We start from the raw sequence: 27007 nt of genomic DNA on the forward strand, positions 1-27007 counted from the left end.
ATTTATTTTTCCTGATTTATCTGGGGGCACGGCGGTGCTTCAACCAAGTCGAACGCGAAGCAAACACTGCTGTACTATACTTTACTGGAACCATTTCGCCGCATTTTCAGGCCCCTATTTGAGAACCTGGATAAGACCAGAACAAAAATTGTTGTCTTCATGTCAGCTATAATCACATACTTAAAATCCACAAGACTGTAGGTCATTGAGTTCCAAAGTTAAGCGAAAGCAGTTTCGCATTGACACACACTCCCTCATGATCATCAAAATAGAACTAGTATTTCCCATAAACTCAGCCCAGCAACTATATAAACTAGGATAATCGAAGATCTGGAGGATCAGGGTCACCCCTGATTAAAATGTGCAATTGCCAGTCATATAGCATTTATTATAATAATAAAGAAATCGCTGGAAGGAACGTTTGACTTGGCACGAGTTTGTCTAGATTTCATTATTCTTTAGAGTTAAACAAGCAGCTCCATCGATACTTGGCTAGGTTTATCATAATGTTTTTTGTGGGAGCATTCTTGTCTCTTCTACGACGATATAACTCCTCTTTATGTTTTCCTAATGGACATCTTGAAATCTTGTATAATCTGTTGGATTTGACAGTTGTTTATGTTTCCAAAATAAAAATGTGAAAGCTGAAGGAAAAATGTTTTTAATATTAATACGATTACTTTAATGATTTTGGAAAACCTTTACACGTTCTAACAGGTTCAACATGATTATGTTATCATAATCTTGTTGAGCGTTTAAATTGAAAGCAATCGTAAAGAGGATACCATCGTGATGATTTCAAGAAATATGATATTTTAAGAAGATTTTAAATGTAAATAAAATGAAATGCGCAAGCATCGCAGAAAAGGTAAATATTGCGTTTCCGACAACATTTCATGTATCTTTCTACATTCCTAAATGTCTATTAATACATTCGCTCTAACTATAATTATTATGAAAGTCAATTCTTTTAAGATTATGACAATAGTAGTGTTTCTGTAATTAGCCACCGTAGTTTTTCTGAATTTCCTATGATTGTAACGCATATTTATAACAGTGTGAAATTGAAGTGCAATTATATAGGCCCCTATTCTTCTTTGGTTAGATTCTACTTCTTCAAGCAGCCAGGGGGTAATTAAAACAGAAGAAGAAGAACATCATCATCATCATCATCAAACACAACAACAAGAGCCAGATCAACAGTCACAACAATCACAAGCGAAAAGGAACAGCTTAACGGTATTTAATGGATGGATGAAAGGAATTTTTAAGAAGAAACCCAAAGAAATTACACCCACGCCGAGGCCACAAGCTACACCCTCGAAGCCACAAAACAACCAAGCAGGAAATGATAAATTACTGCATATGCGAAATTCTCTAACTTCATTATTTCATAAAAGTCACAAACCTAAACTTACTATCAAAGATATTGAACTTCTTGAGGGCATGGAAGTAAATAATATGAAGAAGCGTTTCGCGGTGACTGGTCCAAAAGCTAACATACTTGAAATGATGGTAGCAGATTATAAACGTGGGAGATTCTCATCACAAGGTACATCTCACAAACCCAAACCAACTACATCAACTCCGAAGGCACTCGACAAAGCTACATTGGATCAAATGATAAAAGATTATGATGAAGAAATAAGAAAAAAAGATTTAGAAGAAATACAAAAGAATGCTGATGACTTGAAAAAGAGATTTGCTATGCCTGAAGCGGAGGGGATTAAATTTGATAATATAGTCAAAGAATTGTACAAGGGAAAAGGATCTCAGTTGGATTTAACCGCAGCTTTACTTGATCCAAAGAAACTGACGAAAGAACAGCTTAATACCTTAATAAAAGAATACGAAGACAGTCAGGTTAAAAAGAAAAGATTGTCTAACATTTTTGGTCAAAGTAGACTTTCGCTAGACACGTCTAAAAAGAGATACTTTCATTTGAGGGGAAAAGGGTCTGACAAATAGGAAAATAGATAAACGAATGCAATTTAATAATCACATAAGTTACACAGGTAATTTTTTTCAATAACAGTAATTATAAAGTCGTGCATATTTCATACACAAACTAAATTTTAGAGCATGTTAGAGTAGTCTGTAGAAAATAAATGATGTAGGCCTGTATCCACACATAACTGTATTTTGACTAAGCTATGTTCACTAGGCAAGCTTTAGAACTACATGCATTTTACATACATTTTATTCTAGTCTAGTGGTTAGGGCTAATTTTTCCAACGCCAGATATATTTTATCGAACGACTGATTTTGAATATTTGTCAATTTTCTCATACCAATAACTGTCAAATACCAATACAGATAAGGTTTATCTTTCTGTTGATTGAAAAATCAGCCCTAAATCATAAAACCACAATATTTCCCTCTTTTTATGAGGAATCATGATTGATTTTATGTATTTACTAGGAATATATTTTTAAACTATTGTTGTATTTAACATTCTTGTTCACAGTTCACAGGTCACCATGAATTTCTCCTTCCACGATACTACCACACCCTGGTACTTCACATTGACCAAAAAATATCGTGCGATTCCCAAACCAAAAGATGAAAATATTTCAATGCCATCTCGTACCAAGCGATACCCTTCTACATTACCAAGACAAAAGTGTAATACCAAAGAATTACCAGTAGAAGTTCTTTTTGTGAATAAATCTATACGTCATCAGTTTACAAAATCACGTAAAATAAATGGCGAAACAAGTAAATCAATGCAAAGAAGAAGTCGTGAAGAACCTCACAGTACTAAAATAAACTCTAGAGGAAATGACACGTATAGTATCGTAACGAAAAATCAACAAACTCAAACGAAAATTCACGAGAGACATAATGCTTGCAGTAAACTATTCAAGTTAAAAAACAAACTCATATGAACATGGGCAAGGTATCAGATCATAAACAAACTTAGAATTCCAACGTAGTGTATTCAAATATGCTAGCAAACGTGAATGAATGCGGAATGCGTACTGATTAATTATTAAATTGAAAAAAACGTGAATCATCTTGGACAACTAAATATAGCTAATTTGGAAATGAAAACGTAAAAGGTAATGGGAACATAATTTACAATGTTTAATCAAACTGAAGTAACACAAATGAGTAAAGAAAATGTCATCAGGCTTCGTTTAATGAGACGAGATGAAGACAAAGAGAAAACTCATGGAAAGCAAGGATAGAAGACAGTATGAAGACTGCCATCAAATATAATGAACTTTGGAGTCAATTGTTTGCCATAATATTTTGGCTTTTTAAATAAAGTTATGGTTGCATTAATATTTCTTATTCCATACGAGTGTAAATTAATGTTTGGTTCGTAAAGAATTTGATGTGTCTACTGATAAAAATAAGAAACGAAGTTTGTGAGTGACATTGTCATGATCGTCATCAACTAAAAGACTTCCATTGCTAAATATAGGCCTTGATATTATTTATGCATGCCGAAAGACAAATTACTTGTAACCAATGGGTACAAGATTAGAACACATACTTGGTTAGAAGAGCCATCAGTGTACCAATTAAATTCTTATAACCGACTCCTACCAATTATACCTTGTGCGCTGTAACATGGTGCGGCTGACAGATTCAGTAACGTTTCGTATCACTCTTGAAAGTTGCTGCGATTTAAAAATTATGCCTTAGTATTTTAACTGTATCACATTCGTATTATGTTAAATCATTCGGAAGTGTAGTTAATTAAATTAAATCCAACCGGAATGTTCTAGTCTTTAAATAAAATCTAATGAAATCTATACTAATATTATAAAGCTGAAGAGTTTGTTTGATTGTTTGTTTGTTTGAACGCGCTAATCTCCGGAACTACTGGCCCGAATTGAATAATTCTTTTTGTGTTGGATAGTGCATTTATCGAGGAAGGCTATAAGCTATAAAACATCACGCTATGACCAATAGGAGCCGAGCAGAGCGGGTGAAACCGCGCGGAAGTAGCTAGTGAAAAATAAAGTAAAGTGTTATGCGTATAACGTAAAGCCATAGTCGTGTTTAGTGATGGGATGTACTGCTACGATGGATAGGCAGTCGATGTTTTTTTTAGAATAAAAAACGAAAATAGTGTGTCGTTCAAATTATCACTCTTAAAAAACCTTTAATTATGTGGGTAAATCTACTGTAGACGCGGCTCTTTCTGCCCGAACCACAGTGACTTTATCTGAGCACAAATATGTAGTAGATATAATCTGAAAGATCGTGGTTGCTTTAGTAACATATACAAACTAATATACTTATATTCTTCACGGTTCTGTAAAACTGAAACTCTGAAACACCTCAGGGCTCGGTCATAAAATATTTATTTTGACAAGTATATACACGTAGTTACACTGCACAACTAAATAACACACACATTTAATAAAAAAATAAAGAGAATTAAATGTATGTTGTGCGTATCGATAGCGATAAAAAAAGATTTTTCTAATGTCCATCCCTAAAGAGAGATGTCAACGTCATACAGGCATCTGTCAGCCGCACCATGTTACAGCGTACAAGGTATAAATAAGAATTTAATAGGGTATTATCCTACTAGTCAAATTCAATACTTTTATCGAAATGTCAAAAACGTTACTTTTCTATGAATTTTATAGGATACCGCAACTTCTGACGTCATATTTTTTTGCGTCAAATGGCATACTTATTATGCAAAAAAAAACAAAGAAAACTTAAATAAATAAGTATATCGTCAAATGAGTGAATGAAAATACGATTATTTTGGGATATTTTATTATGTTGAAATATCAAAATAATTTATTTTTGACCTAGGAAACTACCTGTAATATACTCCGTATCACAATGATCACTACAAACTGCCACTGGCTCGACAACACACGATATGTGCAGGCGCGCGTCCGCTCTCCACCGTGTCTCAACGTGTAGTATCCATATTGTATAGTCTATGGTATACTACCGTGCGCGCCCCACCATCCGTGTGCACGAGACAGTGTATGTGCATATATGTAACTATCTTTATAGTTACTATACTGACACAAACACTACACTACCCAATTGGTAGGTACACTGATGGCTCTTCTGAAGTCGTAAGGTATAAAGGTGTGTCCAAACATAGCGCGGCATTCAAGCGCGGCTGCCGCGCGCGGTTTGCTTGTGGCCGATGGTCAACACTTGCGGTCGGGATTGTATCTCTGATATAAATATTTCTATATCCATATGAACCACAGACTACGTGCGTGCGTTATCGTTGACTCCAACAGCTTTACGCGCGTATCGCGCACAGTGGCGTGTGGCGGCTTTTTGTGTCAACGTTTAGTCGCCGGTGCGGGCCACAAGAAGCAAACTGCGACGATTTATGATTTGCGTGTGGTAGTTGATTTCGTAATAGATCCCTTCTAGTTTCTTTGTCTTTGTTGAAAGAGTGGTCGCATCCAACACTGCTTTCTTTTATTCCTTCTTCTACGTAATTTTCGAATAATAAGCATAGCGACATTACACGCTGCGGGTCTGCGGACGGCGAGCAAGGGTAGCTCGCCGCCCGACCAGAACCAGACCCGTGCGTACGGCGCGTAGCGTTCCGCGCGCGCCTCAAAGAGCCAGACCACCACAGATGGGGCCCAGTAGGGCTGATGCCTGATCCGGAGCTGCGGACAACGTATGAGGTTACCGGGGCTTCGGCTCAAAGCAAGATAAGGAACGGGGTAGTTTTTAGTCAGTAAGAGTCTGACACTCCCTCTCGAGTCACCCAAGGCGGGAGAAATCATTGGATGATTTTCACCCCTAAAAAAAAGCGACATTACACGCGGTGTGTGTTACAGTGTGAATACGAAATAAAGAGCGCGGCGTGTCTCGGACATGCCGCTCGGCACTGCCGCGCAGAAGGTTTAAACTAGTCGCGCGGCAAATGACAATGCCAGAATCTCTATAGAGCTTAGCCCCACCAAAAAATATAGTGTACAGGCATGCCAAATGTAGCATTCTATTGCTGCTCAATTAGTGATAACTAAAAACATGATTAAAAGCCTTTAGACCTTGCGGTTTCTATATAAATCTAAGAACAAAATATTACAGGTTAGGTTAATTGTAGTTGTAATGGTAGAAATAATTAGATTAAGTGCTTTATATTATTACAATGCTATCATAGGGTGTTTAGCTATGAAAGGCAGGAATGTCATCACCAATATCACCTTTAGTAATCCTACTTTTAATTCATAGTCATAACGAAACAACAATGTAAACAGAACAGACAGAGCGAATGTCAAATAATGACTTTTTGGACATAACTGACGCACGCATGCCAATGACGTTTCGTTACATCTAATCACTAACGTTCAAACACGAAATAATAATTAGAATATGCATTCATTATAATATATATTATAAAAAAATTAAATTAACTAATAGTATGTATTAAAACCAAATTCATATTAAAATCCGTACACATTACATTAATAAATCTTTTTTTTTATTGAATGACTCGTTTTGTTCCTTGTGCAAGCGTACTAAGAAACGCAGATGGTCGCGATAAATACAGGAAATAGGCCTTGGGTTTTTTAAATTCTTTTTATTTCCTAATTTTTATCCGTAACTTTATCAGAATTATGATTAAGTAACCAAGGGACTTATTTTCGTTGCATAATTTTGATTAATTTACTTTTCTTGTACATTGATGAAATTACGTGGGGCAGGATCTGGCATTGTCATTTGTGTCCCGCGAATGCCGCGCGTAGCTGCCGCGCACTTTGCCGCACCGTGTTTGGACACACCTTAAAGTCTGCAATAGATAAAGAGAGAATCTCTCCAGAGCGGAATTAAGGAATAAGGCATGGTTTTGCCTGTGTGGAAGGAGATGGATCAAAATTGCTCCACGTCCTATAACATTTTTTTATGGATTATGAAATTTATGATACTTCTTCTTTCTTTGAAATGTCATTCGTCTACTGTTACTTACTCCGTACTTCCAACAATTTCAAGAAGATGTAAGGAGCTTGAGTAAAGGGTAAAGAGGTAAGAAACAAACAAACTTATTTTCCCATTATAAATGTCTTCTTAAAAATCAAATAACATTTTCCTGGTAACAGTACTTTTATAAGAACCGCATCAGTAATTGGAATGCACACATGCATTTAAAATTTCTTATCTTAACATGTGTAGACTTTGTGGCAGCCCGCTCATTTTAATCATGGTTAGTTTCAACGTTTTCTTTATTTTTAATTGATTTCACTCATTTTCCGTTACCAAAATTGATAATTATGTATTTATGTACCAAATCAGACATTTTCGGACAATATTTCGTTATTATAATTAAAAAGAAAGTTAAACACGATCTAGTTACTTTGGCCACTGAACAAAAAAAATCCTATAATAATACGGGAAATAAATTTTATTTACGAATTTGTGGATATTCGCGCAATTACAGATTTTTGCCGCCGCGACATCTATTGATGGCGCGCCGTACTGCGGTAATTGCATTAAACAGCAACCGAACTTGAGAAATAGACCACACAATAAACTGCTGGCGATGGATTGGGATGCGCATTCAGGCGGTATTGCATTCAGGCGTCAGGGTGGAGGCGAAACGGTACCAGGACAAGACCTAAACCTAGCGTTACCTGGCGACCCAAACGACCCAAGCAATAATGGGAGTCCAAGGAAAAATGGGAGGAAGCAGTGCTGTCCATATGACTTCGACCGAAATTTTTGCAGGGTCTTAGACGACAGGGTTCTATGTGGATATAATAAAAACATTGGACAGCCAAAGAGTAAAGATGAAGTGTTCAAAGTGACTGAGAACTGTAGGATACGTGGGGGACGATTAGAGTGTGGGTATGAGTCAAGTCCCTATAACGGTATTAGAAGGCCTCCCGCGTGGGATCATGAACACTATGGCCGTTCACCAAACGAAGATCGTGGTGGATCTAAACCTGTCACTACTCCAGGGTATCCGGCCCCAGTCACCAGTTGTGTAGAAATTGACGAGCGTATTATTTGTAAGAGAATTTCTTGAATTTAATTTATTTTTTGTTTGTTTATTTTTGATATATTTTTGATCAACAATATTGTTGATCGAAGATCGTATTACATTAATAAATGAATATACTTCGCATTCATTGTTTATGAAACGCGTTTTTATTTCTCACTTTTTAGTGTTTAGTTTAGTAGCTACTGCTAAAATTTTAGAGCTGACTATAGAATTACATGCTAATAATTTAAAAAACTAAAAAACCCGACTGCGTTTCTTTATAATATGAAAATAAAAAAACCCTAGTTTTTTAAATTACCTTTTTTATTTTATTTTCTTTTAGTTTTATTATTTCTTATATTTTGTAGTACATAGAGGTGTCGTTGGATTCGTATGTACACAGTAAATACGAATCCAACGACACCTCTCAAGCCAAAATCCATCAAGGCGTTTAGGCTGCAGAGCGTGCCAAACAATTATACATACATACATACATACTCTCGAAAAACATAACCCTCCTTCTGGCGCAGTCGGGTAAAAAGACTAGTACACGAGGTCGTACCTATACAGAAAGAACTATCGATGCAACACATTTCGGCATAAACTCAATAAGTCGATAATCTAATAACTAACATTACGTAATGAGCCGGAATGCGCCTCACGCCTCAAACTTTTCAATTTAACTGATCGCAGTAAGTTGCAGGTAAGTAAAAATTTACCTAAATGACTGCAAATTTAGGTAAACTTTTTTATAGAGAAAAGGATTATATAGTCTCGTCTTAGACTGCCATGAGTGTAGATGTATAACGGATAGATATGTATACAATATTTAAATATTAGAGAAAAGCAATATTATTTGAGAATGTGAGTTTTATCAAATGCTTACCTACTCAAAATGGATATGTAACAACATTAAGTATATTCTGCATTACTTTTAATAAGTTAAGTCTATATAATCTTATATAACCCGTGCATTTAATAAAATAAGTTAGGTATAGTTACATAATAATTATAACATCTATTGGATATAAGTAATTTATTTTTATACTTCCAGATAATTGCAATCACGAGTATGATAAGTGGAAACTGCAAAGACATTTTCCAAAATGTTAAAGTTGCGATTCGCCGCCACAATGAGATTGAATCTCGGAGGTTGGCCGATATGAGAGCACGGCAACAATTGCAACTTGCACGAAGAAACGATCACGATCGCTTGTACGATTTTGACAGCACAATTTGCAAAACTGTTGGCGATAGAGTTCTATGTGGATACAATAAGAATGTGGGTAAATATGAGGCGGTTATCGACGACACGACGGTGACGCTACCTGGTGGATGCAGGATAAGAAAAGGAAGAGTTGAGTGCGGATACGAGAGACAACCATTAACAAATCCGATACCACCAGTTTTAGATGAAACGAACGAAAATAAAAATATAACAAAATAGTTTTATTTTAGCATTCGTGCGGAAATTCTCTATGAGCTACTTAGCTACTTCTTTCAAGATTACTTTTAAATAACAATGATTATAATTATTACCTATACCTTTATGTGTATTCTTTTATTTTGCCTGTTATAAATTATGGAACACAAAAGCTCCTGTTGTTTTTCTCACAGCAAGACTCTTAACGCCTGTTAAATTATCTGAAATCACGAATCTTAGATTTGCTCAAACATAATCGATAGGCGTTCAAACATAGTTTGTGTCTTTGTGTAACTACATGTTTCTTTTGTTAGTCGATTTTATAGTTAATTTTAACTATAACGGGTTCTAACTCTTTGCTTATATTCATATTGTGTCTAATATTGCGCTGTTTCTTTGTTCCCAAATGTACCTGAGGGTAAAATGAAAGTGCGGTTAGAAATAAAACAATTATTACAATGATAGCAAATAATTTTAATAAATTACATTACTTATTCCTTAATTAAGTACATAAAAACTATTTAGAATTAAAATACTGGCATAAAAATTACATCTAGTGACGGAAAGTTAAAAAAATAAATTATGACTTAACAATGATGACTATCGTTGTTGTGGTCACCAGATAGATGTCGCTAATGTGGCCTAAAGACTAAGGTCTTACTTGTCCAGTAACTTGTAGTTTTCAAAAGTTTATGTACTGTGATTTGTGATACGAATACATTTACTATTGGGTAAAAAATATATAAACGGCTCTATTTTACACTGTACACATTTAAATGTACAGTAATATTAAAACTGAAAAATACCCTAAGTAGTTATCAGTTGTGACCTTTTATTATGGGGAGAAAAAATTATCCAATCACTTATCTCGCCTTGGGCGAGGTGAGAGGGAGTGTCACACTCTTCCTGACTAAAAACCAGTCCGCGCCCTACTTCTTCGAGCCGGAGCCACGGTAACCCACTAGATCGTCCGCAGCTCCGAGAAGCGTATTTACATTTATACGACAGTCATCATTATGTACATTTCATAGTTACCTACTTCTCCCTTTACAGTTAGACAATACTAATAAATATTAATGGCCAAATTATACATATGTGTGCTTAAAAACGATTACATACATAGATGAGAAAGTACAATAATTAAATCTGTAGATTTGTTTTACATAATTTGTTTTTCCATTGCTACTAGAGGTAAGAGTTATAAAATAGTACAGTCATACTACAATTGAATATTACCCATTATGTTAATTTTAAACACATAACTTTAAGTACGTGTACCTCTGCCTAACCTTTAGGGATAAAAAGCGTGACGTTGTTGATAACTTTAAATCAATCATCATGAATCATGATTCATGATGTTTGTAGATAAGTATTAGCATTATTGAGGATCAATCATGATATTGTTTGTAGGTACTAGCATTATTGAGGACTTATTAAAAACACTAGCTGTTCACGACATCATTCATTCCAATAAGAACTGCAAACTTTCCCGTGAGATATTTTATTTATTTTATACAAGTAGTTTGAATATCATTGGCCTACATGTTTTTATGAACAGATAAATAAATAAACAATAAATTAGCTTTAACGGTAATTGTTCGTAGTAAGCTGACATTAATTGAAACAGCGTTCTTCTTGAACAGTAGAATAAATAGTTATCACAATCAGAAAAGAGGTAATAAGTTTTATCCCTACATTTGCTTACATATATTATGACATAAAGACTTATTTTTTTTTTCTTTTAAGAAAACGTTGCCCCACATTAGGATTTTCTCCTGTGTCGTGGGTGCGTTTACAAACAAACAAGTTCACATACACATGACACCTAGACCCGAAACAACAATTTGTGGATCACACAAAGAGTTGCACCGTGCGGGAATCGAACCCGCTACCCGTTGCGCGGCAGCCAGTTGCCCAGCCACCGCACCAACCGTGCAGTATTAAACAATAAGATGAATGAGACAGTAGGTTTGTGTGTTGTCTATGTAAACTGCACTTCATACGCACACTTTCGTCAATTCATGATTGTAAGGTGATTGCTGCACCCTTAGTACGAGTTTATTTTACGTTTAACGAGATCGAAACGAGAGCTCTGATTGGTTGATTAATTCGAGCCGACCAATCAGAGCGCCGAACGCGCTCTCGTTTCGATTACTTTAAACATAAAGCAAACTCATACTAAGGGTACTGGCATTTTGCATATAAACAAGATTGTGTCCACACAGCGGCAACACAACACCGCATCAATCATTCGTCATACAAATCCGCCTATCGTCACTTTGTATGTCGCATTATGATGTCCACGGATAGTAAGCTTAAATTACACTCAAATTACATCATAAGTTCCATCAGTCCACCGAGAAAACTTTCATTGTCTGTGAGTATGGAAAAGACCCACTTCAACATTCTAGATTCGTAGTCATCCTTTGGATAGACCATGTCTAAATAGTCCATGACTGCTGACGCCATACTTCTTTGTTCACTCTCCATGCTGGATTTTCTTCGGAACCAATGATGGTGTGCATCGCAGAATGTGAAGAGTAACGTTATTGTTAAAGCTGCTATGAATATTTTGAACCGCATCTTTCTGGAAAGAAGGAAAGATATAGGTATATTAGTATTGAGGTATCTACAGAGATACGTTAGCTAAAATAATATCTGCCGCACTTAAAGACATTTAATGACTACTTAAACTATTCCTTAGTAATGATTTTGTTCCGAAAACAAATGCTGAGGATTGGTTTAAGTAACCATCAAATGACGCTGAGTACGGCAGTATTTGGTCTATTTTAAAATAGGCGTTTTAGAGTGGTCTATTGTGGGTTTTGATAATGTTTATTACATTCGGAGAAAAGTATAAATAATGCAGATACAAGTTTCGACTACGTGAACGTGGCAGAAAAACTATAAAACTTTAAATAAATTCAAATTTTACACCTTGACTTAATCAAATTTAATCAAAAGTATCGTCAAGAAACTAATTCCCATACTTTTACAACGTAACTGTTGAAAGTTAAGTGGTATTAACGTATTAAGGTATAAAAGTCACAAGTATAAACAATTTATTACCTACTTAAACAATGGAAAATATTTGAATGACAAATAGGGAAAGTCGTTTCGACGTAAAATGAATATGAACCCACAGTTAAAATATTACATAATGCTTATTGACAACTGTGTACCTACGTTTTGTAACGGATTCGTATGAAATATGATTAGGCACTAAGAGGAAAACAACATATAAGTACATACGTAACATATATACATTTTTGCCTTCGTTCCAAGAAGTTATAACAATTCTAAACATCTTTAGATATAATGTAGTCTGGTCATACATGTAGATAAATAAGCGTGGGAGAGCCATGCTTCTGCACGAATGGGCCGGCTCGACCGGAGTGATACCACGGCCTCACAGAAAACCAACGTGAAACAACGCTTGCGTTGTGTTTCGTTGTGTGAGTTATGTTACAGGAGGCCCAAGGAGGAATAATAATCAAGACACTGTTATGTAAGGTAAGATAAACACAAGATTTCTAAAACATAATTTAGGTACACTTTCAGTCACTGCCAAATAACTAGGCAGTAATTTCTTACACGAAAATAACGTAATTACAGTCTACCTATCACTTCAGTAAAAAACTAGTTTTACTGTTATGCAATGAAATAGGTTAATCTTTTCTAGTAATATTCTCAAAAATATGTGACATTGAGGTATTCCAAGATAAACTAGTTTATCTTTATTGGCCTATGAGAAAGTTTTTGATTGTTGAACTTTCTTATATCTAATTTACATGGATTCGTTCGTCCGTCCATTCGTCCGTTTCGTAACACCGTTTTATCTGTAGACACAGTTTATTAGAATATTTAGGCGAGACATGCGATTGTTAGTGTGGGCGGTAATAGAACAAGTTAATTATGTAATTGCTCAAATATTATTTCTTTGGGTAATGCAAAGTTCCTGGTGTCTATGTAATGTATTGACATAGGCTGATTCTTGTGTTGTATTTATTATATAGGTAGGTACAAATAGATAGTTGTTATGTTCAGTTAGTTTTCTTTTTTTTTAAACGTTGCCCCACCTTAGGATTTTCTCCTGTGTCGTGGGTGCGTTTACAAACATACAAGTTCACATACACATGACACCCAGACCCGAAACAACAATTTGTGGATCACACAAAGAGTTGCTCCGTGCGGGAATCGAACCCGCTACCCGTTGCGCGGCAGCCAGTCGCCAAGCCACCGCACCAACCGTGCAGTTATGATACGTTTTTGTCTTGAATCGTAATATGATACTTAATATCAAATGACGAGTCTTGTCATTTGATCGTCGAGTATCGTCATCATGGAACGAATAAGATAATTGTGATATATGTATAATGTTTATATTACACTTCTGTTTACTCTCAAGGTGTTATCTATATTTAAAATAAAAGTGAATTACCAAAATGTATTTACGCGCTAATCTTCGGAACTAATGGTTCAAATGAATTCCTTTTGTGTTAGATAGTTCATTTATTAAGGAAGGTTTTTGCGCTACAAGCAATAGGAGTCAAGCAGAGCGGGTGAAACTACGTGGCTATAGTTAGTATCAAAGACAAATAAACCGTTCTTTAGAGGATAATCAAAGAATATCACGCAAACTATTGAGAAAACTGTCCGTTATAATATATTAAAATCTCGTACACAAAGGTGAACTTATTTATTCTTAGGTCAATGAACCCATAAATAGTTCACGATGACAGTTTAGCTATTGTGTATGTGCTTCAGAGAAAGTGAATTACTTGTTTAGTTTAAAACTTAGTTATGTGATGTAATTATATTTTGTGAACTACATGTATGTACTTCTTTATTAGTGCGTATTATGTTATTTAATAAAAGTACGTAAGAGATTTTTTGTTTAGCCCTTCAACAATACTATACCCGTGTCACGAGTCCAAATATTATGACCGTTTCTTTTTGAGGTGGGAAAATCATCCAATGTCTTTTCCCACTTTGGGCAAGGCGAGAGGGAGTACCAGATTCTAACTGACTAAAAACCATTCTGCTTTAATTTTTAATAGCTAACTTAGTAAGCAAAAATCATTTATGATCGCTACGTTCAATTACTTTTTCTAGGTACTATTTTTCCTTAAGGACAAATAAAAGAACTCTTTGAATTAAATAGGCACAAGGAAAAGTTTAGTTACTCTATTTACGTTTGTACTTGTAGTAAAGGAATCGTTGGAAATTGCTTATTAACACGCACTTTAGAAACATTGTTTTAATTATTATTCATCTTTCAGAAGTGATTCTAGTAAAGGGCTGACCAAGAAACAATCGAATGTTTGTGTTCATGTGTATGTTTGTTACTCAATCACGTCAAAATGGCTGAAGGGATCGGGATTAAATTTGGAACAGGGACAGATTATGATCTGGAATAACACATAGCATAGAATAATAGGATTTTTTTTACTCATAGCATACTTCAGAATACCTTCAGCAAATGTGTTCTGATGGAATTCGAGCTCAAAGACTGTCAAACCTTACCCAACTTTGCTTATTTATGGTATACATTTACCGCTGTACTCAGAGTCATTTAATAATTACTTAACCTAGTCTTTAGCATTTGTTTTCGATACAAAATCGTTAGTAAGGAATACTTTAAGTAACCATTAAATGTCTTTGAGTACTGGAGTTACTACATAGTCATTAATTTGAAGCTTGATTTCAACATGTTTTTTGTGTGGTTGTGTTGATTTCATCTGTTTGCGTCTCTTAGATATAAAACATATTATGATTAATTATAGAATTTCCATATATTTTCCACATAAAAAGAATGAATAAATATATCACTAATACGTAGTACGAAAATAATGTATGTAAATCATATGATTTGTTTTTTCCGACGTACGTAATGTTATGGTAACTATAGATCTATTATATTCTGGAATGTTTGGCTAACAAGATTGTTCCTGTTGTCCTTCCTATCCCCTAGTGCTTATGTACTTAGATCAGGATAAAAATAATCGTACAATACAATTTGAACTCTATCTTTTATGTTTTACGAACTAAAATAGGAATAAGATTGTTGTAACACATAAATTGATCAGTAATAGTAGCAGTATTCATAAATCTTTACTACGTGTATTGCTATGGACTTGTCTGCGGAACAGTTAAGAGTAGAAAGAAAATAATTGTTTGTATGTGAATGATGGGAACTAATAAACCTCGTTAGATACATTCGATCTAAGTACCTACTCTGTGACAGTCATGTTAGGTATTGATCACAATGTGATAGAAAGACAGCCTATTGTTAAAGTTGGGGCATAATAGCTAGGCAACATGCTTTATTTCTAGGCTAAACTTTTAGGATACAGGAGCAGTAGTACACTTTTTATATCTTTATTTATTTAGAGGCTTATGATTATTAAATAACAATGTCAGCCCCACCGTAGCTCGTATATAGAGATACATACATCCTTAACTATTACTGAGAACACCTTGTAAGCTAAGCTGCACACAAACTTGTAAGTATCACATTTCTACAATTTGTGACTCAAATAATTTGATACATACCTTTATATCCTTGATAATAAAACATTAAATCTCATTCACTCACCTCACTCTAAATACAAGTCTCATTCACTCACTTCAATTAAAAAAACACTCACTTGTAATCATCGTAACATTTTGTAAAAAAAAAGTAAAATTTTGTGAAATAGTGGTGAACCAATAAGCGCGTATGGGCAACTGTCTCAGACCGTGAACAGCCTGGATCCCTACCACCTACTACCTACCTCTTAGAGCCACTTTCTTGCACACGTTAGTTAGATAGTTTCTACACACCCACTGCACATACAAACTACTAAGAAAACTTATTAATATTGTCATTTTGTTCACAATTTAATTGTTATTCTGAATTAGTATCGAAGGAGTGCGTGATACTAAAGGAAGGTAACGGTTGCATGATTTATGGGAAACCTGTATACACAGTGTGTTTTAAATTTTGCCTGGGACAAGATTTCTCCTTATTTAATTCCTTTTGCTTGTGTAGAGATTCGAGAATTTTGTCAGTAGGTCGGTGAATATTTTGAATACTTAATATTTTCGATCGATTTCTTTAAACGAGTGTCTATTTATAAGTTTAACTGTGTGATCAGCTTTTGGCCTGAGAAATGTATTAACAAATCGATATCAGTTGTGACAACAATGTCTGGTTATTGAGGGAAAATTTTCGCGGCGTACTTGCTGGCCTGGGGCAAATTAATTCTCTTAAGTGATGACTTAAATGTAATAATAGGTACATATTTATAATTACTTCAAAGTACCAAAAAGTTGGAAATGGAATATAGAACGGAATAATGGAATATGAATACCATAGGATTTGCAATTCCTGAAAAAGGCCGTTAAGCTTTGTATAATATTTAAATTAAGACCTGTAATACCTTAACATGCAAATAAAGAATTTGAGTTCGAGTTTGAGTTTGTTTGTTTGTTGTAAAACATTGTTGTAGTCTAAGCCAAATCACTTATATGTCGTATAATATCCATAAAGGCTAGTGCGCGTCCCGCAAATAAATTGTTGTGAACGGAAGAAGATTAGTATGGACATCCGTACTCTAGATTACGTTCAAACTAAACTTGACTACACATGGAGCTATATAAACCAACATATCATGGTCTCGCTATGTATGATCTTTCCATTTTTATTTTATTTTTATATTATTTTTATTTTATTTTTTTTATTTTTATTTTTATTTTTATTTTTATTTTTATTTTTATTTTTATTTTTATTTTTATTTTTATTTTTATTTTTATTTTTATTTTTATTTTTATTTTTATTTTTATTTTTATTTTTATTTTTATTTTTATTTTTATTTTTATTTTTATTTTTATTTTTATTTTATTTTTATTTTTATTTTTATTTTTATTTTTATTTTTATTTTTATTTTTATTTTTATTTTTATTTTTATTTTTATTTTATTTTATTTTTATTTTTATTTTATTTTATTTTTATTTTTATTTTTATTTTATTTTATTTTATTTTATTTTTATTTTTATTTTATTTTTATTTTATTTTATTTTTATTTTATTTTTATTTTTATTTTTATTTTTATTTTTATTTTTATTTTTATTTTTATTTTTATTTTTATTTTTATTTTTATTTTTATTTTTATTTTTATTTTATTTTTATTTTTTTTTTATTTTATTTTTATTTTATTTTATTTTATTTTTTTTTTTATTTTATTTTTATTTTATTTTTATTTTATTTTTATTTTATTTTTATTTTATTTTTATTTTATTTTTATTTTATTTTTATTTTATTTTATTTTATTTTTATTTTATTTTTATTTTATTTTTATTTTATTTTTATTTTTATTTTTATTTTTATTTTTATTTTTATTTTTATTTTATTTTTATTTTATTTTTATTTTATTTTTATTTTTATTTTATTTTTATTTTATTTTTTGATTTTTGCACATTCGACGGTCAGTTTATACTGGTTTGTATAGCTTGATGTGAAGCCGTGTTTACACAAACAGAATGACTGATGAGTAACACAAGTAATTCCGGTGGTGTACAAGAGTAACAATTATTGCATTTATTCTTACTATTACATAACAAATTGTGTACAATAAATACTTAGTGTACGGTACCTAAGTAGTTTTTAATGATATCGACGACAATGTAAAACGCTTCTTATTGCTCAAATGATTTGTAGACGTGTCGAATGCATACATTTCTTTGTAATATATACTCTGTCAGTTTACCATAAACTTGGGTGAAGAAATGGTTGGTTTGGTTGGTTTAGTCATTTCTTTATGTAAATTAAATACCAAATTCAGCCTGAATAATACGCGGGTTTATAATATTAACATTATCATGAGATGGAGTACTTGATATTTTTTTGTCTAGCAAGTAAATATTGTTACTATCAAATACACATAGTATTTTGATGGCCAGGGTCGGCGATCCCGACCTCCTCATGTATCAAATGGGATATCTACAACAGTGTATTTTAAACCGACTTCTATTATACTTTATGTGAAATAGTGTATTTAAGTAAGTATACTGAATACTTGGACTAAGAATAATAAAAATGCAAATGTAACGAAATGTAAGGTAATGGTGCAAAAAAAAGTACGTTTTTAATTGATGTCACGAAGTAATTACTGAAAATGTGCTAATGGAAAACACATGAAATTAGTACAGTAATTTCCAGACTCTATGGGCAATACAATAATTGCCCAGAGACTGTTTCAAAAGTGCAATTATAGATAAGCTGATTGACTTGCGGCGGCTTAAACGCAATAAAGATTTTCAAAAGATAAAATAGCAAATATGATTCATTTACCATTAGCAATATTTTCCGGAAAATGAATAATTAAGAAAATACAATATAATAAAGGTTACTCCAACTTAATAAACGTAGTGGTAAAATTGAAAATTCAATAGCAATGAAATTATGAATACAATGCAAACCTTGGTCAAATGAATCGCAGTATCGTAGCGTGCTAGATAAAAAAGGTTAAGGAGTTGTAATTACTATCAATTATGAATGAACATTGAATTTGACCATAATAATATTATTTATAGTCAGACTTTGTGATTTTCTGTTGATTTTCATTGTGGCATTCATTACAGTATGACGAAGTTTCTCGAGGTACCATTTTATTATATTGTGTTTAAATCTTACGCTGTACAAATTGTGTTGTGTCCTGGATTTTAATGTACTGGTTCTGGTTCCCAGGTTATTTTCCTAATTGTGGCAGTGCTGTGGTCAGATTCCAACGGAACACCATTATTCCAAGGCATAAGTTTCCAAAGAGGTTTCGAAATCAACTTCAAGCCGTTACCGAGAAAGCCAATAAGCTTCATAAAAGAAAAATGGTCTCCATTTGGAGTGTTTGGGAGAAAGCATATAATACAGAAGAGGCAAGCACTAGATGATCTCATGGTGACGGGAGTCGTGCCCCTATCTGTGGAGCCAGTGCGGCCCGCGCCAGTATACGAACGAATTGAAGATCCTGGACTATTGCAGACGCCGTTTTTGGTGACGTTACCACAATCAACTGTTAGACCTGTCCTATTGTCGTCACCTTTACCTCCACCAGTGTCTCCAGTATTACCCCAAGGAGCTACTCCCAGACCTGTTCTAATTCCGTCTCCAGCATCAGTGCCACCAAGTGTAATAGTCACTCCGGTATCTCCAGCTATGAGTAGTTTGCCACCACCGGCAGGGATCCAAGAAATAGTTCAAATACCTCCTAGGGGACCAATAAACAGTGGTATACCACTACTGCGTCCACCCCTGCCTCCGAGAGAAGGTATTCCTCCTATTTCTACAAATATGGTTGTGTCCCCATCTTCTGGTCTCTTCACGGACATCACGCGAGCTATGACAGGGGGTGCAAGTTCAGAGCCCATACAGCCTAGTCTTGGTCCTCCTGTAGTTGAAAGTAATGTGGCACCTATAGAAACCAATTCAATTCAACAAGAACCACCAAGGAATGGTTTCTCGTTAAATGACAGTTCACTGGTACGAGCATCCAAGGTAGCTTTGTACTTTGGAAGTGTTTTCCTTCAGCTTATGTCACAGTTTATGACGAATGCACGAGCGACTTTCGATCAAATGACTAATCCTCCACCAGTTTACAATAATTAATTTAAGTCGAAAGTTGTCACGTTAAGGAGAACGGGAGATTAATCGGAGGCAACATAATGAATGATTGCAGCATATGTTTTTAAAAAGTTGTTCTTAACTAAAATTAATTTTAATAAAAACGAAACTCAAATTTGTTAAACAAAATTTATTTAAAATAAATAAATTAATAAATAGAAAGTATCACAAAGACTTAGTATCTAATGCAAGGGTCTTCAGTTAAGGTTGATCAGAAGTAAAATCCTGGGCCACCAAATCCGTGTCCGTAGCCGCCATAGCTGTAGTGGCCGTAGCCGTAACTGGGTCTGTAGAAGCCTCCGTAGCCATGGCCTGGGAACCTCCCATACCCATAGCCTGGCCCGTACCCGCCACCGATGAAGCCAACTCCTAGGCCACTGACCCCGATGACATGTGCGGTAGCTACCGATAGAACCACAGCTAAGAACACTGCTAAAAGCGTAACCTGGAAGAAAATAACGGATTAATAGATAGTTTATAAGTAATTTGTGATTATTTCTGTGTGATTAAATCAAAACACTAAATTGTAATGGATCAAAGTTATGTTAGTTAGTAATGTTTATTTTATAAAAGTCTGAAACAAAAGTATAAGTTAAGTATTATTTATTATTTTTATTAACTGAATAAATCAATTGTAAAATCTGTGTCAGTATTAATTATTGCTAGTAAATCACTAAGTTTCTTTTATTCTAGTATTTTTTTATTTTACAATTTGACTTACTTTTGAGTTTGCCATTTTGTGTTGTTTTGTGTATGTCCTCGAAACACGAACTGATGTTTATATATAATTTCGCTTTACATATATATAGCCGAATAGGCTTGGGATTTCACATTCGAGTTTATATTGATTATAGCGGTTCTATACATAAACATACTTATAATATTAACTTTCCTAAAGTTTATTAATTAATTAACGTTTATTTAATTTAAGCGACACGTAAACTCATTAAAGTTCTGTTATCTGTAACAAAGTTGGTTTTATTTTAATGCTATTAATGTTTTTTTGTATTAGTTTTTCTTTTTAAGGTTACTTTAGTCCTAACGGCTTTTTGTGAGACACAATTTGGTTAATGAACTGTGATTTTATATAATTTTGCTTATCCCTTTTGAAATTAAATAACCTGATAGCTTGTTCTTAAGAGTATTTAGGTTACTATGTTAATTGAAAAGTGCTTTATTTATGACAGTGTTTATATGTTGTACCTATGTCTGTTACATATTGATTCATTCATTTCAATGTATGTATATTGTTGCTATGTATATATTCTAGAATATCTCACTCATAGTACTCATCTATATCAACCGAAGGCAAACATAAAAAGCAAACTTTGAGAATCGGTGCTAAGTTTATTAATACACGAACGAGAATGTGCCAAAAATAGCGATAGTTTGTGATACATACATTAATGGCCTACTGCCTTGCTGCGGACTAAAGACGAAAAAAGCCTACTGATATGATTTCCGGGTATAACAATTTTCTCAACCTGAATCTGAATTAATTATTACTAGCAACCCCCCAGCTTCGCATGGGTGCAATGGTGATATATTATGCACGTATCTATTATATAAAAATAAGTCAGGTTTTCCTTCCTGACGCAATAACTCTAGAATACACGAACCGATTCCCACGGTTTTGCATTCGTTGGAAAGGTCTTGGGCTCCGAGAGGTTTATAGCAAAGAAAATTCAAGAGAAATGCAGGAAAACAGGGAAAATCATTGATGGCGAAACGGAGTTCGCCGGGTTTGCTAGTAATATATAAAAACCTTCCTCTAGAAACACTCTATATATAAAAAAATCGTTGCGTAGTTTTAAAGATTTAAGCATACAAGAGACATGGGGACAGAGGAAACTGTAAAATTGGCCTTTATTTCAAGGGATTATAAACAAAACTGGCACTTATGGATGCATTTCATTTATGCTGGTATTCAGACAATCTGTTCAAGCACATAGGTATGATGTACCTAATTACGTTCATGTTTACTTTTGCGTGTCAAATAATTATTTATATTAGTCTGTTTAGGCTTATTTGTTGTTCTGTATAATATTTAAATAAATTAATAAAAAACGGAGAATCCATGCGTTCTGCGTCAGAGCCCGAAATGACGTAGATACAATATTTTGATAATAATATTGTTCGAATGAATGGAAATTTTGAGATTCTGCGCATAAATTCCGCATTCGTGAAGAGAAATGACTAATTTCAAATACCTGGGTCCACACATTTTAATAGGGTATTTTCATTGAATGTTACTTGAAAATATTTGGGCAATTTAGAAACTCGATCTCACGGCTGTGCTCACGGACTTTATTGTCATACAATTAGGACAAAGCCTTTATTAAGTTACTTCATTATAAAATAAATAAATCTTTACATTTGCATCGTCCTATAGTAACTGAAAAATGGATTTCTAGACACCATAAATTATTACTAGTGGGCAATTGTACCTATATTCTCCTTTTTTTTTCTAAATTTTATTATATAATATGTATGCCTGTTTTATTACACTTTCCAATTTATTTTGAGAGTAGGGGATTATTCCAACATTCCATTTTTGAAATAAAAAAGCTTTTTACGAAAAGCAATAGCCAACTTCTGTAAAGAAAGACGGTTAAAAAAACATTAAAAGGATCAAAATGACTTTAATTTCGAAAGTCGGTGTTTTGCAATATTGTTTGTTTCTTATTTAACTACGATCTCCGAAATAAAAGTTATTTTGACCATTTTAGTGTTCTTTTTAAACGTTTTTTTCAGTAAAGTCGGTAATGATTTATTGTTGAAAAAGTTTTTTGTTATTAAAAAGAATAATTAAAGAAAGCAGGTGGCATTCGTAGTTGATAGGATTGGTAGGTCGTATAGTATTATGTTGGTCAGTTTCATAGTCAAGTTTAATGGTTTAAGACCAGTTTAGAATTGACCCAGTATACAATATATGAATCTAATATGTTTGTATAATATGTATGTCACGGGGCGGTTTGCGAACTAAAACAAATATTTTTCGCTAGGCGTAAACCTGTTTAGTAACATAAGGAATGGCTTGAATATATCAAAAGTTTAAAGGTTTCTTTTGATTACTAAGCGTTGAATTATTTTAATCAGTATCTGATTGATATAGGAGCAGACGCGTCACTTGATGGTAAGCAATCAGCGCCGCCCATGGATACCCGCAACTCCAGAGGAGTCACAGGTGCGTTCTCGGCCTTTTAAAAAGGAATACGCTCTATTCTTGAAGCGTATCGGTTCATAAATACCGCCTATACTAAATTATTGTATTTGTATATGAATTAAAAATTAATATATTATGCGCAGACGATTTTGCCATATGGGAAATACCAATATTTACACGAACGAGACATTGCTCAGGTGTTTTAAAGATGTGACGTCATTTTAATATTACCAAGATAATAGCGATTTGTCTAGACTTTACTTACGAGTATTTCAAATATGTATATTTTAAAAAATATATTTTTTGTATGAAACACCTGATGGTAAGCAATCGCCGCCGCCCCCATGGACACTTGAAACACCAAATATGCCACCTACTACCTATTTGATCGGATAAAGTATTATTAACTTTCAGAATGGCACAGTAAAAGACTTATACTACGCTAAACCCTTTTTTTAAGGTAGGAAAATCATTCAACTTCTCCCGCCTTTGGCGAGGCGAGAGGGAGTGTCAGACTCTTGCTAACTAAAAATCATCCCGTTCCTATTCCTGCTTTTTGAGCCGGAGCCCCGGTAATCCCGTGTGTCTTATATTCAAGATGTCTTATATAGTCAAGAGATTCACTGGTAGAAAGTGGGTGTTATAATATGTTATCTGCACTAACTTTGTGCATAATGTAAGTAATGATGTTAGGTAAATAAAGGTAAAAGAAGGTAAAGGTAGGAAATTGGGAACAAATGCAACTGGGTTTAGAAGTCACCAGAATAGTGACCAATATCTCTAGCTCTTAGACTCCGTGCTATACTAAGAATAATTATAATGTTGTAATTAACTAAGATTGAATCTGGTCATAAACATATTTTTTAAATCCACACCATCCATTCTTAAATCAGGAGACGATAAAAAAACCACTGGTTAAAATAAATATTTTATTTTCGGCACTTACGTAAATAATTCCGTTTCGTGGAAAACGATCGGCATAATATTTAAATAGAACGTTATGGCATTGTAAAATTTTACTATTTACATTTTATTTTGGAAATGTCAATAGATATGGTAGAAATATTATTTGCTTCTGTACCTATTATACAGTGACTAGTAAAACAATTATTTTATACAACCTGTAACATAAAGGGGGCATACATATCAAGTGCACGGTTTCTAGATAACATAACAAACGATACGGGAAGGGTTTTTCAACCTCATGTTTTCATGGTACGAAGAATTAATTATTCCAATACATAAGACACCAGAAACCGAACAATTGAACATGAAATTAATACATCACTAGCAAAAAATCAGTGGGAATAAATCAACATGCGTATTGTTGTTGGTAACAGACTAATACTGGAAACCATTTCCAACCAAACCTCCACCTCCAAATCTGCCACCACGGGGTCTGGCTCCACCGAATCCACCTGGGCCGCCACCACCAAAACCTCCTTGGGGTCCAGGTCCACCAAATCCGCCTTGACCGAATCCACCTTGTCCACCAAATCCACCTGGTCCACCAAATCCACCTTGTCCACCGAAACCTTGATTCCCGGGTCCACCAAAACCGCCTTGGTTCCCTGGTCCACCAAATCCGCCTGGTCTTCCACCAAATCCGCCTGGTCTTCCACCAAATCCGCCTTGGTTACCGCCAAATCCGCCTTGGTTACCGCCAAATCCACCACCACCAAATTGACCGAGGACTGCTACTGCTAAAGCCAGCACTCCGAAGATTGTTATCAATATCTGAAAAACAACAATTGACACACTGTAATTTCTACAAGCGTTTATTTGAAATGGAAGAAAGCCAGTACAACCCTTATTTTAATTCATTAGGTCTTTGAAAACTGTTAAAGAAAAAACGGTGACTGCCTTGGCATTTTACTTGTTAGTAATAAATTAAAAGATGTAAAATCTAATCGATGGTTAAAAGGCCAGTTGATCTAATCGACATTTTTTGCAATATTAATTTAAATCCATATTCGGAATCACCGGAATATTTTCCATCGAATGATGTAAACATATAAGTGAATATCGCAAAAAATGACTCTTAGATCAATTAGCCTCTCAACAATCGCTATGTAATAAAGTCAGACAATAATTGTAAACTGAATAACATAGACCTTAGATGATGCCATGGTCGCGAACTATCACACTTTACTGCCATTGGTATTGTTTCCTAGTGCCTTATATATCCGTATTACAAAGCAAGCTAGTTTGCATTTGTATTAAATATGCTAATTACTACACCAAATGTGTGTGGTTCCCAACAATTCGGAGTTTTACTTCGAAATTGTCAGTACTTGCTATTTACGCGAATACTGGGATAAACCATATCAATAGTGTTACGGAAATTTGTATGTTGATATAAGACTCGATCGTGGTATTTGTGTATCGTCGTTATTTGTTAATTTGTATTAGGTTATTTTTACAATGCCGGTGGCAATGACCAATACGTTTTTTAAAAAAAATTGTTTTGGCATCAGTAGAAAATTTGGAGGCGTCCATTCTATTATTATTGTTATCGCTTTTTTGCTTTGTTTTTTAGGAGTATGAAGTAAGATTTTCAATTTAAATAATATTTTTTTTTTCAAGAAAACAATTTATTATCAGCTAAACCGATCTCACATAATGTTTCTTCAAAAGGGATTATTGATTCAAAATTGCATGCAATATAAAGATATTGACTTAATACTCATATTGGTTTATGTATGTATACATAGGTAGTATTCACTATATTTATTTAAAATTCTCTAAATTTACATTTTTAAATAATATTTAAAACACACAATATAAAATAATATTTAAAAATATAAAAATAGGAGCCGACCAGTAGCGGGAACATGGTCCAAGTCTACCGGTGGTTAGGGCTCCAGAGACAGAAACCTCCTCACAATACGTGCCGTTTCGAGGAGTACTGCCTTCTGCATCAGGCCCTTTATCCATCCGCCCAACCCCAGCCTCCTAAGGTGATTGTCGAGGCTGTTGGGTATTAATCCGTTGGCCGACACGACTATCGGCACAATGATAGCCGAATCCACACTCCACATGTCGACAACCTCGTGAGCCAAGTCAATAATATATATTTATTAGTATTATAGTAAATAATCTTCGAAAAGTATGAGTTTCCAAAATGACTATAAGACTCTAGGTTTATTTAATTCCGTTGCTGCGGACTACCTAGCGGGTTACCGGGGCTCCGGCTCAAAAAGCAGGAGTAGGAACGGGGTGGTTTTTAGTCAGTAAGAGTCTGACACTTCCCTTCATCCCTTTCGCCTCGCTCAAGGCGGGAGAAGTCTTTGGATGATTTTCCCCCCTCAAAAAAAAGTATATTTCATGGTGGGAGTTACAGTAAATATAAGGTAATACCACACCATACACAACATATATAGGTATATAGTACCTTATCATATAAGCGTTATTATTGTAGCTTTTAATTTTAAACAAGTCATTAAAACCGCAACATATCATCAACTTCTGTAAGAACATTGAACTTATGTAAGAGTTCAAGATCAACAAAATAATTAGTTCAGTTATGAAACCGTATTAAACCACCGTTCCTTACTTTTTTGAATATTAAGTAATATAAGCTTTGTGTAATACATACAGTAAATAAATAGAAGTAAATAAAAGAGTCGCTTAGAATTGTTCGAATTTAATTTTGTATCACTGATCACAGTAAACCGTTTGCACCGTTTACATTACTTAATTTAATAATTTATCACATTCGTGCTGCACAGAAAACTAAATTTATCCTTTATCGTACGCAGATTACATTTTGGAGCATCAATTTCGTTTAGTATCACTTTCCGAAGCCTCGGCCACCTCCGC

General features: G+C 34.0%; 4 protein-coding genes across 6 annotated transcripts; 2 read left to right on the plus strand and 2 right to left on the minus strand.

The window, feature by feature from the left end:
* Positions 1 to 605: 605 nt before the first annotated feature.
* On the plus strand, positions 606 to 3286 carry LOC118266523 (uncharacterized). Its single transcript, XM_035579998.2, has 3 exons — positions 606 to 868; positions 1106 to 2015; positions 2468 to 3286. Exons 1-2 carry the CDS (start codon positions 847 to 849, stop codon positions 1966 to 1968), a joined length of 885 nt encoding a protein of 294 aa, XP_035435891.1. The 5' UTR covers positions 606 to 846; the 3' UTR covers positions 1969 to 2015; positions 2468 to 3286.
* A 3787-nt stretch (positions 3287 to 7073) lies between these two features.
* LOC118266378 (uncharacterized) lies at positions 7074 to 9486 on the plus strand. Of its 2 annotated transcripts, none has more exons than XM_035579818.2 (2): positions 7074 to 7159; positions 8991 to 9486. In XM_035579818.2, the coding sequence occupies exons 1-2, from the start codon at positions 7121 to 7123 to the stop codon at positions 9381 to 9383; spliced, it is 432 nt and encodes a 143-aa protein (XP_035435711.2). In that variant the 5' UTR covers positions 7074 to 7120; the 3' UTR covers positions 9384 to 9486. The 2 variants fall into 2 exon arrangements, with proteins under 2 accessions (XP_035435711.2, XP_035435710.2); XM_035579817.2 differs by lacking the exon at positions 8991 to 9486 and adding an exon at positions 7394 to 7991.
* Positions 9487 to 20134: 10648 nt separating this feature from the next.
* Positions 20135 to 20895, minus strand: LOC126910855 (glycine-rich protein-like). The gene is made up of 2 exons (XM_050694769.1): positions 20741 to 20895; positions 20135 to 20464 (listed from the first exon to the last, which is right to left on the minus strand). The coding sequence occupies exons 1-2, from the start codon at positions 20753 to 20755 to the stop codon at positions 20231 to 20233; spliced, it is 249 nt and encodes an 82-aa protein (XP_050550726.1). The 5' UTR covers positions 20756 to 20895; the 3' UTR covers positions 20135 to 20230.
* A 3205-nt stretch (positions 20896 to 24100) lies between these two features.
* On the minus strand, positions 24101 to 25401 carry LOC118266476 (uncharacterized). 2 transcript variants are annotated; one of them, XM_050694755.1, is made up of 3 exons: positions 25300 to 25401; positions 24706 to 24922; positions 24101 to 24669 (listed from the first exon to the last, which is right to left on the minus strand). In XM_050694755.1, the coding sequence occupies exons 1-3, from the start codon at positions 25312 to 25314 to the stop codon at positions 24527 to 24529; spliced, it is 375 nt and encodes a 124-aa protein (XP_050550712.1). In that variant the 5' UTR covers positions 25315 to 25401; the 3' UTR covers positions 24101 to 24526. The 2 variants fall into 2 exon arrangements, with proteins under 2 accessions (XP_050550712.1, XP_035435841.2); XM_035579948.2 differs by having other exon boundaries at positions 24101 to 24922; positions 25300 to 25400.
* Positions 25402 to 27007: the final 1606 nt, after the last annotated feature.

Source organism: Spodoptera frugiperda, chromosome 7 (genome assembly GCF_023101765.2).
Source record: "Spodoptera frugiperda isolate SF20-4 chromosome 7, AGI-APGP_CSIRO_Sfru_2.0, whole genome shotgun sequence".
In the NCBI taxonomy this organism is placed as follows: domain Eukaryota; kingdom Metazoa; phylum Arthropoda; class Insecta; order Lepidoptera; family Noctuidae; genus Spodoptera; species Spodoptera frugiperda.